Source organism: Rhyacophila brunnea, unplaced genomic scaffold (genome assembly GCF_057557595.1).
Source record: "Rhyacophila brunnea isolate RB1 unplaced genomic scaffold, BYU_Rbru_1.0 scaffold_1, whole genome shotgun sequence".
Lineage (NCBI taxonomy): Eukaryota > Metazoa > Arthropoda > Insecta > Trichoptera > Rhyacophilidae > Rhyacophila > Rhyacophila brunnea.
In genome coordinates, this window is record NW_028232751.1 from 62,269,065 (window position 1) to 62,287,547 (window position 18,483).

Below are 18,483 nucleotides of genomic sequence, written 5' to 3' on the forward strand. Positions count from 1 at the left end.
GCTCTTTCCAAATATAAGTATCAAAGTGTTTGAAAAAAAATGTCACCTACAGGACAAAACTCACATGAACGAAAATAAAATGGAATGAGAATGACATTGTGATGATGCTTAAATTTGGAGAATTTCTTATTAAAATAAAACATTAATCTCAATTTACAATAACAATACGGGTGAAATTCGGGAATCCATGTTAACGGTCTTAACGTTTTATACCTACAAGGAAATATTATAAGATGATAATATTCGTACTATTATCTTCTTTTGTGGTACATTTTTAAAATGACACTTGTATGGGAACTCCTCATCTAGTAGTATATCAATGATCTTATTACAAAATGAAATACTTGTAAAATGTCTTCAGAATGATGATTGATTGGTGTACTAAAATGGCATATTTAGCAGATATTTTTAATTACTTACATAACGTTAACACAAACATTCAAGGAAAAAACGAAAAAAAAATTGACATTCACTGACAAATTGACAGGAATTCGGAAAAAAATAACTCCGTGGAAAAATCGAATAATAGGGAAAAATAAGATATTATGTTTCCTTCACTTAACGAAAACATTGCATAGGAAATTATTTCCGACATTAGAACATTTAGCTTTATTGGAAGAAAATATTGCATATTACTTTCCCTCCTTCAATATAGAAAATTATGACTGGATACGAAATCCATTTACTAGGTACGATTGATACATCGAGTTGTGAATTTTCGCACCAATAAGAAGAAGAATTGGTCACCTTGTCAACGGGTCGTCCTTTAAATTAAATTTTCTGAAATATGTAACTATGGAGAAATTTTGGATTTCTGTCCAAGTCGAACATCTGGCACTGAAAATCTGTTACAGTTTTCAACATCATATTTGTGTGAGCTCGGTTTCTCAAGAATAAAATAACTAATATAAAAACTATAAAACGAGAAAGACTTACATAGTTAGACGAAGAATTGAGGATAGCTATATCAAATATTCGACCTAATATTTCTAAAATCTGCAAAATCCGAGAATCTCAGGTATCACATTAATTGATTTTAACCAGCGTTCGAAATGGAAAAAATTAAATTCCATTTTGTAATTTGAGTTACCTACAGTTCTTCCATATACCAAATTAAATGTATATATATCGTTTCTTTAACAATTCTTTTCTTTGACTGTTATGTAATCTGTTTAATTTGTAATAAGAGTTATGTCGTTTGATTTTGGCGTATTCGGAAATTTGTACGTATACAGTTCACCGCAGGACATTTATTCGTGTGCCGCAGTACGTGAAACATATTGTCTTCATGTAACATTTAATCAAATGACGAGCTCTTCGTTGAACATTTCACCGTGGAATACATTTGTACACGTATCTTACAAAATGCGGCAATAGTTTGCAAATAGTAATATTCCAATTAGATTTAATACTAATTTTATGAGATGTCTTTATTGGTTTTAAATAATTTAATTGATTAAACTACATAAATTAAATATTATACGATATGTTTGTAATTATAATGTAGCCTATCTATTTTCTTCTGTCTTTCCCTTATATTCCGATGGTTTTATTACGTAGTTTTATATATTTTATTTATACATGAATATTACAGGTTACCCGAAATAGCATTATTTACTTCAGTATTGTAAATAAATAATAATACCTATTATATTTCTGGACTTTTGGTAAAAGAAGTACCTATATCGATGTCATGTTTCCAGTACAAGCGATTGTTTAATGCCTTTCAGACTTGTTAATTGATAATTATAACAATAATGATGCACAATAGATTTTTTGTTGTTTTTAATACAAGTAAGTAAATAATTTGGAAAAGACTAAAAAATAAAGCATTTTTGAACATTTTTAAGAACTTTTCAACACTTAACTTAGTACTTACATATTAGAAAATTTTGACAAAGCCACTTCTTTTACCTAAATCCAGATTTATAATTCCTTTTGTAATATATATTGGTATCATGTTGTTACCGCCTAAAGCATGGCATCAATCAGACAGAAATTTATAGCCCGTAAGTTTAGATGTAATAACGAAATTTTATAGTCATAGCCAACAAAGTCTAAACTAAAAATAAGTACTTACTTAATTTAAAAAAATGTAAATTTGTTACTTACATAATATTTATGTCACGAGTTACGTTATTATTTACATTTATGGTCATTATTAAAATTTAGTTTATTAAGTTTTCAATTTTTTACCCTGTAGATTTTTGACTAATTCATCGTTTTATTATTTTTTATATTTATTTTAAAAAACATTGATTTTTATAAAAATATAAATGTGTACCTATAACTTAAAATCCTTTTTATTTATATTTTTTTAAATTATATTTAGAAAATGTTGTTTCACAAAGTAAACTGAATTTATTATTAAATAATTAATACATGTAAAATGTGTATGAATAATTTATAATGAACTGTTTCGTTCCTTCTCGGGTAACCTTTTGGACAATGGCCGCCCATATGAGGCGCATAGTCTGTCTGCCTGTCCTCATGATCATAATATTAAAATGAATTAAATCAACAGAAATGCGGAACGTATTGGTTTCCACAAAATGAAGATTATATTAATCGACTTACTACAAAGAAGAGTTGTGACTTATTAGTCATTCGCCCAACACATTGGGTCTTTACGCTGGATTAACACATATTTAAAAAACAACATGTATTTCTCTATATCCGCGGGATCGAGCCCACTTCTTGAAATATGACCGCTCCACCAACTGCCACCATGGATGTATTATCATCAGAATATGTAAAAATTAAGGTAAATACTACGTACTTATCTATAACGGTCAATGATATCCAAAATGAATTAAATAACACTATTAATCTTTATATGTAGGTACATTTATTTTTATATTAAAGCAGGTATTACCATATTTGTATTTCCAATAATACCTACTTACCTACAATAAGTTCCAAATCAACTAGTCCATCGTCCAGACGCAAATTTTATATGTAGTGAAGGCCTCCGACTTCCTGACTAGCTCAGGCACTTGGAGTGGAGGTTCATTAATGTGGAGGAACAGGCAGGAACCTCATGGACGTGGAGTAACCAAGAAGTCACGGGGCACAAAGTCAATTAAACACCAGATGAAATCTTCAGAACTCGTATTTTATTGTTATTAGAATATGTTTGGCCTTATGGCATTCCTTCATCAAGGATTATAGTCCAATGGTATCATTCACATTGGTATCGAAAGTCCCAAAGTTTATAATAATTAAAAGAAACTCGATTTATTGTTATTATCCATACACCACAATTAGTAAGGAAAAAAAAAGTCAAATCAATTAATATTCGAAGTTCACAGTTCGAAGTCTCAATAAACAAGAGTCAACTAATATCCGAAGTCACAAAAATAACCACATTTATTACTGATTAATTAAAAATTAATTCGAATATTATTATTTAATTATTTTAAAATTAACTTGATTATTATTAACTAATTATTTAACATTAACTTAATTATTTCTAATTAGTTATGCAGACGAGATCGTGAGGGTCCCGGGGCAACAAGCCATCGCAGAAGCGACTCCCGGAACCCACAAGTGACAAAAACAGACTGACTTTGGATTTAATAATCTTGCCTTTTTATCCGTTAGGGGTGGTTGTATTTCTTACAAATTCACACCGATCACTGATACCGCCATATGCTGGCTACACATTTATATAAGGTTGACGGAATTATTGTCAGACTATCAACCAAACATATAGCGATATCGATGTACATAATATGATTAATATTAATATTACTTTAATTACATTAATTCCTTAATTATCTTAATTATTTTAACTACTACATATTACTAACGCCCGTCCATACGTCCTACTTTATTATTTCTCTAACCCATTGCATATTACATTAAATTTACCTATTATATTACAATTTACATTACATATTATCTTCCATCCAAATCATATTTTATATCTAATTTAATTTAATTACCCTTTAACTAAGCATATTATATTTGATCAAAATTTTAACCCTATTACCTTATTACCTATATGTACATGGTCTGCGACCGACTTATCTCCTCCACAGCTCACCTTGCGGGGTGCTAACACTCGACAAGACCAACTGTGGGACTTCTACATATGTTAATTTTGTTCAGCTTTGTCGAGGGTCGTGATTATTCCACCGGTGGCACATTGACTACCAGGGTCAGACCGAGCGGCTGGGAGGCACTACTCCTTATGGGAGCGCCCCCCACAGGGGCAGAAAATTCAGTGTGCGACAGTAGGTAGGAGAAACATTTGATTTATTTTTATATACCTACCTAAGAGGACATTTTTCACATAACAAATGTTTTTTTATTCAAACATTGCAAATGAATCTGTTTAAACCATTTAAACTATAATTTTCTAATTATAAAGATAATTTCTTTCCACTACTGGTGCTACCCTCTACCTTTCCCTGAATTATGAGTTGGAGGACACGCGTAATAACGGTACTAAAATGACATCTTAGGATTAAAATCAGCATCACATTTATAATTTCGGTTAACATAATATAATATCCCTAGGTAGGTACCTATCTGAATCATTGGAAATGAACACTAACTAACTAGGTACCTATTGTTGTGTTTTATTTGAATAGCTACCTAATAATAATGTTCTCCTAATTCCCACCAATAAATAGCTGCGACGTTCCCTGGCTGCGACGCTGCCGAGGGTCGCGGACCGATCACCGAATGTCCTTTGTTTGTCCGCGAGGCTTCAATCAACTCTCGAAAATCAACAAAAAAAATCATAATCTGCAAAAATTCTTTCGCTGGAAATGACAAGGGTAGCGCTTTTCAACCCGAAGCTTGTAGAGCTCTACCGGCATAATAAGACCCGCGAGATGAAGCGGGGTGAGAGGAAAGACGTGCGAAAGGTGGGGGTAGTGGTAGGTCCACTCATGTGCAGCGACACATTCCATTCAGTAAACACTTACCGCGAACATCTCCAGTATTTTAACAATATCTCATACAAAATGACTTCAAAGTCTGGAAAACCAATACCCGAACCTGCCAGGGAGATTGTTTTATAACGTTGCAAAATTTTGCGATGAAGAAAAAAAGATTAAGCAAGTCATTATCCCTTTGCAAAATTCAATTCTTAGACTGTCTTAGAGCGTCCATGATGACATGTACGGTCTTGCTATATATGTTAATGTTGCCATACACTGATAAAATATACTCAATAATTTAAAATTTAGTTTGATATTTTTTAAAGAAAAAATGAAGCTTTATTTTTATTTCTTGTAATAGTGTCAAAAAGACATTGATTTCTAAGTAGTGTTTGAAAAGGTGTATTTTAATATGACTATTGTATTTTGTATTAGTACCCACTCTGACCAACTGTTTTCTTTTTCTTGCGCAAATTATAATATCTACACTTATAACATAGGTATAACTACAAAAAGTACCCGCCTATATACACTTAATATCCATTCCTTTTATGTACGCTATTATTTTTTCATTGTTTTAGGGGTGTCAAATAAATAAGTAATTTTTATAAATATTATATACCTACTTATTTCAAAGCATATTATTATATACCTACCAAATTCATGTTTCGTATCAATAACAAAGACCGGCATACCAATTAAATAAACAATAGGCCTTGCTGCCTTTTAAATCGCCTAAAATACTTCCAAACTGCCCAAAGTCCCAAACACATGGATGCCACATGGGGTTGTAATATATAAATATTGTCTTGGGCGAAGCTCATACCTACTTAAATTCTTGGAAACAATTAGGTAGGGATATTTTTTATGTAAGTACTGTCTTAAATCTTTCGGACACACATTTTTAAGGTGATGTAATGTTCTGAGTTTTTGAATGAGTTCATTCATCAATTATTAATAATGCATTCATTAGACATTGGATGGTTTGGAACAAATGAATTTATAGGTGTTTAATTATTATTATGCACGACTTTAATATAAATAGGTAAGTGCTTTTGCGGAATAAAGCTGTCAATGATTTTTTTTATGCTAGGCACGAATTTAATGGCAAGGCTTCTGGTCAAATTATTAATGCTGAGAAAGTAATTATTCCTAATAAGTACTTAAAATATTGTTCTTTTTTTATTATCCACTTTCTTTATAAATTAGAAGTTATATCTAGGGAGCGGATTTATATGCAACAAAAAAACATGATTATATGGATGCACATGAGCACTTAAAACGAAAAAAATTGCAGTTAAAAGGGGAGTTTTATATGGGGAAAATGTAGATAGGCAATACGCCCAAATGATGAAAAAACGGAAAACGAATTATTAGTTTTAATCCTATAATCGAAGTTTTAATCATTATAATACAATAACAAAAAAAAAACAAAAATTTAAAATAATAAACTAAGTATTTTTGGTACTGTTCGGTTATACCGGAGGCAGCGGAAAACGCATTTTGAAAATAGCCGATAAACTGGATTATTTGTTAGGTTAACCTAACCAAACCTAACCTAACCAAACCTAACCTAACCTAACCTAACCTAACCCAACCTAACCGAACCTAAACTAACCCAAACTAACAAATAATCCAGTTTATCGGCTATTTTCAAAATGCGTTTTCCGCTGTCTCCGGTATAACCGAACAGTACCGTATTTTTTTATTCAACGAATAATTCCCAAGATTTAAGAATGTAATATTCTAAGTATTGAACATACTTACATAATTTTGAAAACACTTCTGAAAAAATGTATTTATAACCAATAGAAAAAATCTTATAGATAGTTTATTATATTAGTTAATTAGATCTTAAAAATAGTTTATTAAATTATTAGCAAATTCAAGTAAGTTACAACACAAAAATATCTTGGAGTAATCCGTGACGTCGGCTAGTAATTAAAGTAATACCTACTTTGATTTAAAATACAAAAGTCGATTGCCAATCGTAGCTCAATTTGGGAAGCGCTTCAAAGAGTATTATAAGAGCCAATAATAGTTAAAATATTTCGTAATTAGTATGACAGCTTTAGCATAGTGGTCTTTGGGCGGCTGGCTCAATACCTGGAGAGATGCAGGTTCGATTGCTGCGGGTTGCCTTACTTTTTTCACAAAGATTTTTTCTATTGGTTATATTCACAGAAAAGAAAGTTCCCTGGTTATATTATACATATTATATATTATACATATATATATCTACATTTTTTCAGAAGTGTTTTCAAAATTATGTACTTATGTACAAATTTAAATGATCAATATACCTAATGTTACATTCAGTTACATTCTATTTTCAAAATTGTTTTTTTATAAGTGCAAAAAATTAAATAAGAAATACAATATAAACCAAACACAGCTTTAAAAAACAAAAACGACACACTTAACTATATTATTATATTCTTAACTTTAAAAAAAAGGTTTTTTTAATGCGTTTTGGCATTATTGTTTCCTGCATATCTGCCAGTATTTGTTTATATACGGAAAACGACCTCTCAACGTCCACAGAGATGATTGGGCAAAATTTAAATAAAGTTTTCAATTTTCTGATAAATCCACACCTGTTCAGTTATATTGGAGAATTTTTCGTATTTGCCTCCTATCACACCTGGGATGGAAGACAAAAGACAATATGGTTTTAACATCTAACAATGCCAAGTGACTGTTAAAGAAAATCCTCGTGTCTCCTCCAGTTTTTAGAATACTTTGGGTTAAAAAGAAATGAGTCTCGATCACAGCTATCGTCGGGCAATCTACGATGTTTTATAAATAAGAGCAAAAGCCCATAAATATGCATTAATTTATGAAATATGCACTAATGTCCCAAATATACGCTCTAACGTCTCAAATATACGTTTATATGCACAATAAAAAATATTCTACGTGTCTCAAAACGGATTTCTATGTAACTCTGATAACTGTGCATACACCCTAACAAAACATGCAATAGGACAGCGCCCGGCAACCTATGCCACGGGTGCCACTGGCACTGGCCCCCGAGTGACCCTTTTTTTGCTTATCATATTCTGTTGGCGAAGGCCGAGACCACAGAACAGATATTTCTGAGTTCCCTGGCCGAGACGCTATTATATTATAAGCTTAGATTATGATACATCCTAAATTTCTGATATGATATCATCAGTCAATTCGTTCAAAATGAATTAATTATGACCCAGGATATTATCAAAACTACAAAAAAAAGGACCTAATTTTTTTAAAATTTGAAATGAAATTCGATTGGTAAAAACGAAATTACCTATATCCACTACGTTATAAGAAATATTAGATCAATTTAACAAAAGGTGTACTGGTTTATGAGCTTTATAAAATTTGTTGTGTCTTATGATCACCTCGATCACCTCTAAATATAAACGAAAATAATTTCAATTTCAAATTTCAAATTATTTATTTTTAGCATATTGTGGACATTACAAATTATAAGTTTAAGACGTTCATAACATGACATGAAACATTATTAAGTATAAAGAAGGGAAAAAAGGTAATAAAAGCGATAAAATTGAAAATATAAAAAGAGAACATAATATAAACATACAAAAGCAGTGACAATACTGACAATACAATTATACATCTATAGAAGTTCAAAGAAGTACACCGAGTTTATTAAGGAGGCCCTATTTTAAGAATTTATAAAATGGCGTCCACCTAAACTCACCCTCTCGCAAGTGGCAAGTCTAGCTCAAACCATCGCAATGATTTTTCCAATGGATGTGGTGAATTTCGATTTACAGTTGGTTGAACTTCAAAATGACGTTAGGTTGACACACTTGAAATAGGTATATGGAAAGTACTGAATATCTAACTCATATTTAAAGTAGGTAAGTACGTCTATCTTCGAATTTTATCATGACGTTTTATACATATTAATGTGACTCATCATTTTCTCTCATGAATTTTTTTAAAATCAAAATATCGATCAAATAAGAGTGAGGATTTCATTATGTAACAAAATAATATCATTATCATTAAAATATTCACTAAAAAGTATTCGGTTAAAAAATTGAGTTTTTTATGGAAAAAAAAATCGTTGATATTATTAAGTATCCGTTTCACCAAATATTACTGATAAAAAAAATCGAATAACAAATATAATAATCTTCGTCATTAATATACCTAATACAGTAACAAAAAAAGAAAATTATCAATATAAAGTTTTATGAATTTGTTGATTTTGAATAAAACCAATTCCCAGAGCATACACTCAAGTTTTACTTAAGACACTTTAAAAAAAAAATACACTGATGTCTCAATAATTATGATCAATGTGTGGTTCTTACAAATTCAAATTTTGCTAAAAAAATGGTTATAACAATAATATGATATGCCATGCCAGTCAAAATTGATCCACGCATTCTGCTCCAAACGGTATAATTAGATGAGATATATCGATCATTTTAATGAGGACAGTAATTTTTCCTGTTACAATAATGAACGAACAAAAACATTAAATTGCTCATATCTCCAAACTATGTTTCTGCGGCATATCATTGTCTTGCAATATCCCATTCAATTTAACTACAAATTCAATGAAATTTAATATACTAAACACGACACAAAAACGATTTTTATTGCGAACTTAACTATTCCTAAATAAACTGTTAATTACTATTTTTTTGTTCGAAACAAGAAGTTACGTAGTTACAATAATGTGTTTAATCGGCGACGAGTGCGAAATTTCGTGGCACCTACTGTTGAAAAGTATTTGCCATTTCACTGATGTATGCTTTAAGCGAAGTCCGCGTGTCTCCAGTTTTGTGATTACTTTGGGTAAAAAAGAAAAATGGGTCTCGATCATAGCCTTCTATCGTCGAGCAATATACTTACAATGTTTTATAAATAAATGCGAAAGCCCAAAAATATGCGTTCAATTTATTCATGCAATATGTTCAAATTTCTCAAATATGCATTGGCGTGCCACAAAACAAGTAATTCAAAGTACTGGACACTCAGCGTGCCATTGAAATAAAACTAGTACTTACTTAAATCTATTTACAGACAATTATTATAGACAATTTTATTTGACTATAATAATACACTCTACGCTACATAAAAACATGAAAAAATTACAATATTTAAACATTAGTAACTCCCTTGAGACTCAATTTTGGAAGCTAACACCTCAATATTTGGTTCATTGTTTGAAGTTTTTAATTTTATGCACATTTCCGAATTTTCTTCAGTTGAACAACTTCGATACGGGTTTATAATACCTATATTTCATAATTGAGAATGTTTTCTCACAGTAGTACGTTGTACCGAAAACACTTAAAAGAGCGAATGTGACTTTTTTCATGCAATGAAATCTGTCTGGGAGTTCATTCCACGTTTTGGTAATCATGTCAAGATAATTGTCTTCGTTTTTCATAATTTCATCTCTGGCAGTTTTGAAGTTTAATTTCCAAATTTCAGAATTGTTAAATTCGATTAACTCTAAATCCACAATTATTATATTTTTCGACCATGTACGATACTAATAGGATCATATGGGCCTCCACAGAGTCGAGTTTTGTATTGACAGATTTTATTTTTTACGAGAAATGGATGTCAGCCACTTGCTCAACCTACTAGGTCCATACCCTGACAAACACAAATTGAAAAACAATATGTGTACTTGCCAGACCCAGGATTCGAACCTGAGACCCACGGCGTGATGGTCCAACGCTTAAGCCGCGCGTCCACCGTGGGTACATAATTATGTATCTACTCAATGTTCAAAATTCAACACAACACATAAAAAATGTTTTTGTAAATCGTTAAATCTGTTTATGAAATACTTCTGCAAAGTTGATATAATATAATCCATTATATTATCAGTTATTGCAAAGCCATGCAAAGCAACAATTAATAATTAAATTAACTATTTTTTTATTTAACAAATAATTCACAAGATTTAAGAATGCAACATTCTAATTATTATTGAACATACATAATTTTGGAAACACTTCTGAGAAAATATATTATAACATAACCAATTTTTCTATAATCTAAGCACAATGACCAGTAGAATGAGCATAACCAATAGAAAAAAATCGGTGTGTTTACTTATGTACGCGCGTTAAAAGTTATACTTATTTGTCGTAACAAAACAAAAACAAACTTGTAATATACTAGATTCCTCGACTAGCTCTTAATTATCTTGTTAAATTACACACTCAAGAAAAAAGACCGCTTATTTTAACGCTGTTGGTTTATTTCTATACACTTTAACTTATATTACTAAATTATATAAGTATTTATCGTTGTTTTTATTTAAAAAGGTAAGTTAGTGAAGGCCTCCGACTTCCTGACTAGCTCAGGCACTTGGAAGTGGAGGTTCATTAATGTGGAGGAACAGGCAGGAACCTCATGGACGTGGAGTAACCAAGGAGTTACGGTAGAAAAAGAAAGTCGATACACAAGAAAACACTAGTTAACTTCAGAACGAGTATATTATCAATATTGTTCACATACGTAATTCACAATTAATCGTAAGAGGTCCAATTATTTAATGTTCTTAGGTAATTAAATTTTATTTTGTTAAACAATCACAATAAGTCGAATGTAAAATTCATTAATCGGACGTAAGTCACAATTATTCAAAAGAGAAAAAAGTCGGAATTGTCATTCCCGAAGTTCACAAAAAAAAATCGGCATATATTTATTATTTAATTAAGAATAATTTTATTATTTGTCAAGTATTGATATAATAATAATAAATTGTTACCTACAATCACATGTTTTAAAATATTAACACCAACATAGTCAAATAGTGTGTATACTTTTTTTTTTCCTGTTAGAGCAAATTTGTAATTTGTATTTATCTCACTTACCTGGTTGAACTGCCACGTCGGCCCCCCTGAGCCTGGGCCCATAGGCAAGAGTCCTGTCAGCTCACTCTTTGTAGGGGCCATGCACCAAAATTAGATTAATTTATGTTTTTTTATTTGTCAAATAATTTTATATACAAATACTATACCGACAAGAACCGTATTTTATTTAGACATGAATTTTATCTCAGTAATATGTGACCCAAATAGGTTGGACGGTCTTTAATATACGACCATAATTATTATTATATTTCTGATACAACATTTCACAGGAAGTGCATACGTACAAATTTCCGAACACGGCCAAAACCAACTATCATTCAAACAGCCCGTGCACAATCTTAGGACACATCGCGTTTCATGATAACGATAAGTTTTCAAATCTGTGATTGTTAATCGTTTTTGCTGTTACAATTTATTTTGCTGTAGCCCCCCACCAGTTTATAGGAATAATGATTCTGATGACTTTGAGGACCGCTTATTGACACGCCTCAGACCTTACGAAACATCATGAATGTAGTTTCAGCAGTAAATAAAAACTATCAACTTATTTAGGTTTCACTACGTCGTGTCAAATTAAAATTAAAAAATGCTAGGGCCACTAGTTTGTTATGCTAAATTCAATTGAGCAGTCAAGGACAAATATATTTTTGGTAAATATGCCGCAGATGCTCGCATGAGATTTTATCATTTTCTTTTTAGACAAAACCAAACCTAACCTAACCTAACTAAACCTAATCTACCCCAACCTAATACAATCTTAGTTTATGATAATGATGCATTAAAATGTATGAAAATTTAAAATTAACAATTATTGGATCTAAAAGCGCCGACAGAAAAAGGTATCAATTTAAAATTTAATACAATTTTCTATATATATGGCATACCTAAACTGTTTTCGTTTAAAAAAACCATAAAAGCTCATGCGAACATTTGCGACACAATTACCATATTTTTTGCCTGTTCAAGTATTAACAGCAGTAATAGTAGGTACCTACGGACAAAAAATAATTTAATGGATGCACATTATGCAAAACTGGTTTTGATACGAGAGTCCGGAAAAAAGTATTATGTTGGTTAAGCTGTCATAGAGAAATTTCTTCTATTGCAAGACTGCTAGTAATTTTTAGTGATAGTTTTAAATACTTCTCGTTCAAAACATCACTAAATAATAATTTACCAAGTAAGTACATACTCATTGACAGGTTTAAATATCGTGGGATTTGTATGTATGCATATTATTAGGTACTAATGTATTTTCACCCATAAACTGATGTAATCAATCTGTTTCTAAGTTCTCTTGGCCGTCCAATGAAATCAAAGGTACATGTCTGTGGCTATTTTTACCCATTTGGTAAACTCGTCCATAACATCGTAGAGGAAAGACAGTCGTTTAACTCAGACTACTTCATTGGTATTTTGTTTTTTCTAGATTCTTGCAAGTCAGTATCACGGCAGAGAATAATACGACAGTAAGTATTTTTATAAATGTTGCATTAATGATTTTACTTCATGCTATGTTTAGTAATTATAGGTCATATCCAGATTTTAGGTCGTTATAATGATCTAATTTCACCGCAAACACAAAATATGTCACTTAAAAACAATGTACTCGTATGTATAGAATATAATACGGAATTCAATATTTTTTCTATTCTCTTCTCTAAAATTTTCTAATGGAAAATTTCAATGATTACGAACATATAAATGTAGATAATTTATTTATCGAAAAAAAAATAGATTTCAATGGCGGATACATTAGCTGGTGATTAATCATTCTAAACATACATTATTATACGAATAAAACAATGAGGATTATCATATTATTTAATATCTCATTTGTAGGATGTTATTATATCAGTTAAGCATAATATGGCAAGCGCTTTTGCTTGGGTAAAATAATGTCTTGGTTTTCTATAATGGTATCATGTTTTGGAATGAACGATCATAACATGATTGCCATAATGATCATTTTTTGTGGATATGTTTTTCGTCCTTGTTATTGACATAGACCAACATCACGCAATTGAGGATATGATTATTTCTTTCAGTGACCACGAGGGAGGAAATATATCTACCCATACTGTCCACTTGGTTGGGTCTGCGCTTAGCGATCCTTACCTATCGTTTGCTGCTGGTATGAATGGACTTGCCGGACCGCTCCATGGATTAGCTAACCAAGAAGTATGTTTTAGCATAAATTTCATTTAAAATGTCTTACATGCTGTGATTATGTTGACCATTGCCATCGGGACGTGTGATATCTGGAAACTGTTGCAACAGGTCATGATACGCAGACCTGCCTGAAACGGTTTTGATCGACAGGACCTCTCCCGTACTGCGGTTTCCGGAAGTGGTGAGATGAGTGGTTTGGTCCAACAGACGTCTATTCTTGGCGTCGACTAACAATCAATTCCAATCAAAATCAATTCCAATTATGGGCTTATTAACAACGGCAATGACGAACCTCCATGTGAAGTCTCGTCGTAGGCCCAAGTTTAATGTCAACGGAAGGTTCTCGTATGTAGCGATTACCGTACCGTTCGCCGCTGACAGCTCGTATGTTGTTTTTGTTAAACGTCCCGGAACCTTAGAACGTGGGTACACACAGAGATCGGCGCCTGTGTCGACTAGAAACTGTATTTTCGTGTTGCGGTAGGTGACAAATAAGCGGCTTGGCATTGGGCTGTATTCACTGGCCGCTATCAGTGGTTGCCCGGAGCGTTTCCCTCTTGATGGCTGCAGGGTTGTCTGCACTTCTGTGCGGCTGCTCCGAACATATGGTGGTACCAGCATTTGCCTTGGGTATCTTCTCTGTTGCGGCTGGATAAACGTCCACTTGTACGGCTTCGTGAGCGGCTGTGGAATCGCCGGCCGTGGTTCTTTGCCCGTCTCATCTCGGATCATTGTCATTTGCTCCTGCAATGACAATGCGAGTTTCCGCATCCTGGTCTCAATCAGTTCTTCCATAAGTTCGCTGTTACTGGTTGCGGCGGGGCTGTGGGTGTCGTCATATCCTCTCGGCATTGTCTTGAATATGTTGAATTTGCGGTTGCGTGGAACGTCGGGTTCACCTCTGTAGGGGGTCGTCGATGTGAGGGCCGATGGAGTTGTGACGAGGAGAGATGAGAAGTCGTTGTCGTGATTATGAAGGGTGTGAGTTTATTTCAATTGCATAAGTACAGATGTACAATTGTTACAATAATGTGAATCACAGCACAGAGCGATGTGCTTCGGTCGAAAACTTACAATCGAATAATTCTCTTTTTATCAATCATGATGTACTGATTATTATATTATCAACTTATAATTATGTAATAATTAGGCTATTAACTAACTAAGTGAGAACAGATATACAAAGATTATTGTCGCGGTCACTGATTCACAAAGTTAGCTATGACTTGATACCTACATGGAAATGCCTATTAATTTGATGTGTAATAATATGTAATATCGCCATACTTACTTTTAGCGATTTTTTTTAAAATATGAAAACTAATATAAATAGTAATTATTATTTTATTTAAGTTAAATCAAAAATGCAGTTTCCCCCCCCCCCCCTTGTATTAGTTCTAAGGCGGCGTAACACAATAGTTCACTTTCATTTGCGTTCACTCTTACCTACCTACTACTAATTACCTACCAAGCGGTGGATATAATTTTCCAAAACTATATTAGTCTATGGTTTTCTGAAAGTTTACAATATTTTTAGGTAGGAGGTAAAAAAAAATCTATCGGAAGAAGAAAACATATTTTAAATAGAGAGTTTGACTAGTGATAATAGTGGGTAAATTATAATTTATTAATAATCATTCATAGATCATAGATATTCAGAGTCTCGCAAATATTTTTGTTTATTACCACAATACTCTATCTTTTATCTATTGTTTGAAAAATGAAAACAAAGAACTGTCAGACTTCAGTCTGACAATTGATATCGTTGAGGTCGGTCGACATTTGTCATTGTGCGGTGCGCTTTAAGATCTAAATCATTAAACAATGCCGAGAAGCAGAGATTTCCCTGAATCGGAACGGGTAAGCGAAAAAACTTTTCTAATAATTCATTGCATACGTTCATTTTGATTCTTACATTAATACACAAGTATTTTTTTGACGATTTTGTATTTTTCTAAGATTGTAAAAGACATTTCGAAGTAAATGAGTAAGATTATTTAGAATGTCATCTTCTGTAGCATAACAGTGTTCCGTAACTTAGTTAGCGTAAATATTTGAAATATGAAATTCATATTTGAAATTGGTCTCCCGTTAAGTAAAAAATACCACGCATAACTAAATTTGTATTTCTCCTTATTTTCAGAGCATTGCCGATGAAGTGCAAGGACGGGGAAGAGCGCCGTCCAGAGACGTGGTGGTGCCGGCTGTGTTGGTGAATGACCAGCCCCACGCAGACGAGCCCCTCGCAGACGAGCCCCTCGCAGACCAGCACCTCCCAGAGTCGCCATCGGTACACAGCTATTTTGTATATGTTTTCTAATATATTTAAGTAGGTTTTTTAACAACATTAGGATTGTTGTTTATTAAACATTTTCTGCTCCATTTTTGGCACGATTTAATATCTATATTTTGTGACGGTGCTTGTGATTTTGTTTCTGTATAATATCATTCAAACTTAAACCGTATTATTGTAGTACTATAATTTTTTCACAGCTAAAAATGTATTTTTCTTTATTTTCAGAGCCCTGTGGCAGATATTATCCGTTTTTGGGAAGGATTAGGGGCCAGCGAGGTGGTGGCGCTGATGAGGCGACACCAACCGGCATCGCCAGAGATGGCTCAAGGGGAAGTACTGCCCCCCCCGCCGTATAATAATGTCCAAATACAACCCGAAGAGCCGCAGCCATTGGTGGCGAGGGTAAGCAATTTTTTAAAATGAAATATATTTAAGTAGTTTTTTTGAAGTTATACTTCTTTAGGCGTGTTTGGGAAAACAGATCAGAGTGTATTTTTGGCGTGTGACACGCCGACGTAACACATAATTTATTTTGTTTGTATGATAATTTATATTGCATTCGGGTTGCGTAATACTTTGAAATATTTATCGTTGTATTAGGCGGATTCAAATTTGTTTTTGTTGACTTTCCTAACGTTATTTTTATTCAAAATAAAATATTGAGCTGCCGTCTTGAAAGTTAAATCTGAATGAAAATGGTATCGATAAAAATTATCTATCACACGATAGCCGGGTATTTAATATCTATATTTTGATTAGATTTTAGAATGTGGTTTTGTCTCTGAATAACATTATTTAATTATTAAAGCCCCATCGCCATATTATTATCGTATGTGTAGTTTGCAATACTTTTCTATTATATATTGCCACATTTTTTAATAACTCTAGCACAGGCCGATGTACACATTCGTGTAAATAAATTGTACAATTGTCTGTATACTTTTACCTCTATACGAGTGGACTCGCAGAAACACTGTAAGCATTGCTATCGACTTAAATATAATCTGGACAGTATTTTGCTCAATTTAATTAAAACAGCATTTAAACAGTGTGCATTTGTTTACAGGCAGGTGTGTGTCGGTCAATACTAAAAAACTGACTCTTAATTATTTGATAATATCACTTACAACATGCTTTTCTTTGTTACAGAGAAGGGGACGGCCGCGGCTAGTGCCAAATGGCGAGCCGAGGAGGCCTAGGAGAAGACGGGTTCGGCTAGCGCCGGAGTTCACGGGAGTAAGTTATTATTTTAATTGTTTTTGATAATCATTGAGTGCATGGTTGTAATGACTAACAAAAATATTTGATACCTAGCCAATTTACGAGTATAAATCTTCGATCAGCATTGTCTTGCGGAGATGTTTCTGCCGACATTTCTGATTATCTTGTCAAATATAGTGGCACACGAGTAATAATTGAACCCTTCTCTGGAAAAATAGCATTATCCTTATTCTTAATTTTGAGATATTAATGATTTAAACTATCATACTCCTAATGTCATCTGTTGTCGAGATTAGTCATCAATAATTAGGAATCAATAATTAATTGTGCGTTGTGCTGTTGTATACATTCTTTAGAGTTTTAAAGCAAAAAGTCTAATGTTTCTATTTCTTTTTTTTTTCAGGTATATGAAACCCGTGGGTGGGTAAAGTATAATCGGGCGGAGGTAATAATTATCTCCTCCGACTCGGACTAAATTGTCCTGAACCTGCCAATACCATACCGTACTACGCTAATATGTAAGACGAGAATGAAGACTTTAAAGAATTTACAAGACTACTTAGTTATTATTATATTGTTAATGTTTAAAAAGTTATCAAACACTTGAATTTGTAATTTTAGGAGTTTTTTGATTAGCAATACTATTCTTGTCATAATTTAAGATATAATATTTAAAAACTTACAATTTACTACTGGGTACTTACTATTCACGTGATATTAATATAGTTTTATAGTCAATTTTGAATTACCTTGCCATTTAATATGTGATAAAATCTTGACTGTGGATAGTAGATAAATATATAGTATGAAACTTATTTGCTGTGATCGAATGTCTCGTTTTAGTAGACATTGATATTGTTGTTGTATTAAAAAATTTAATAAACTTTTGCAATTATTTTCTGCCTTTTTATTTCACATTCCATTTCCCTTTTGATATACATATTCTTTAAATATTGACTGTCAATTGTGGCGTCTGATTATAAAAACCGATAATTCAATAACAGATATTCACGATTCTTTGTTATCGTAATGAATTTTT

The 18,483-nt window shown here is 32.4% G+C and overlaps 1 protein-coding gene across 1 annotated transcript; it reads left to right on the forward strand.

Annotated features, from left to right (window-relative positions):
- Window positions 1–4,778: 4,778 nt before the first annotated feature.
- On the forward strand, window positions 4,779–18,253 carry LOC147080042 (uncharacterized). Its single transcript, XM_085946328.1, has 7 exons — window positions 4,779–4,854; window positions 13,131–13,224; window positions 13,804–13,936; window positions 16,071–16,217; window positions 16,449–16,625; window positions 17,373–17,459; window positions 17,848–18,253. Exons 1-7 carry the CDS (start codon window positions 4,779–4,781, stop codon window positions 17,917–17,919), a joined length of 786 nt encoding a protein of 261 aa, XP_085802454.1. The 3' UTR covers window positions 17,920–18,253.
- Window positions 18,254–18,483: the final 230 nt, after the last annotated feature.

Bases quoted from the DNA above. Each gene is read 5' to 3' on its own strand.
- LOC147080042 (XM_085946328.1), top strand. From the start codon at position 4,779: ATGACAAGGGTAGCGCTTTTCAACCCGAAGCTTGTAGAGCTCTACCGG. The intron at 13,937-16,070 runs GTATGTTTTAGC...CCTTATTTTCAG, and splicing joins ATGGATTAGCTAACCAAGAA to AGCATTGCCGATGAAGTGCA. The intron at 16,218-16,448 runs GTACACAGCTAT...CTTTATTTTCAG, and splicing joins ACCTCCCAGAGTCGCCATCG to AGCCCTGTGGCAGATATTAT.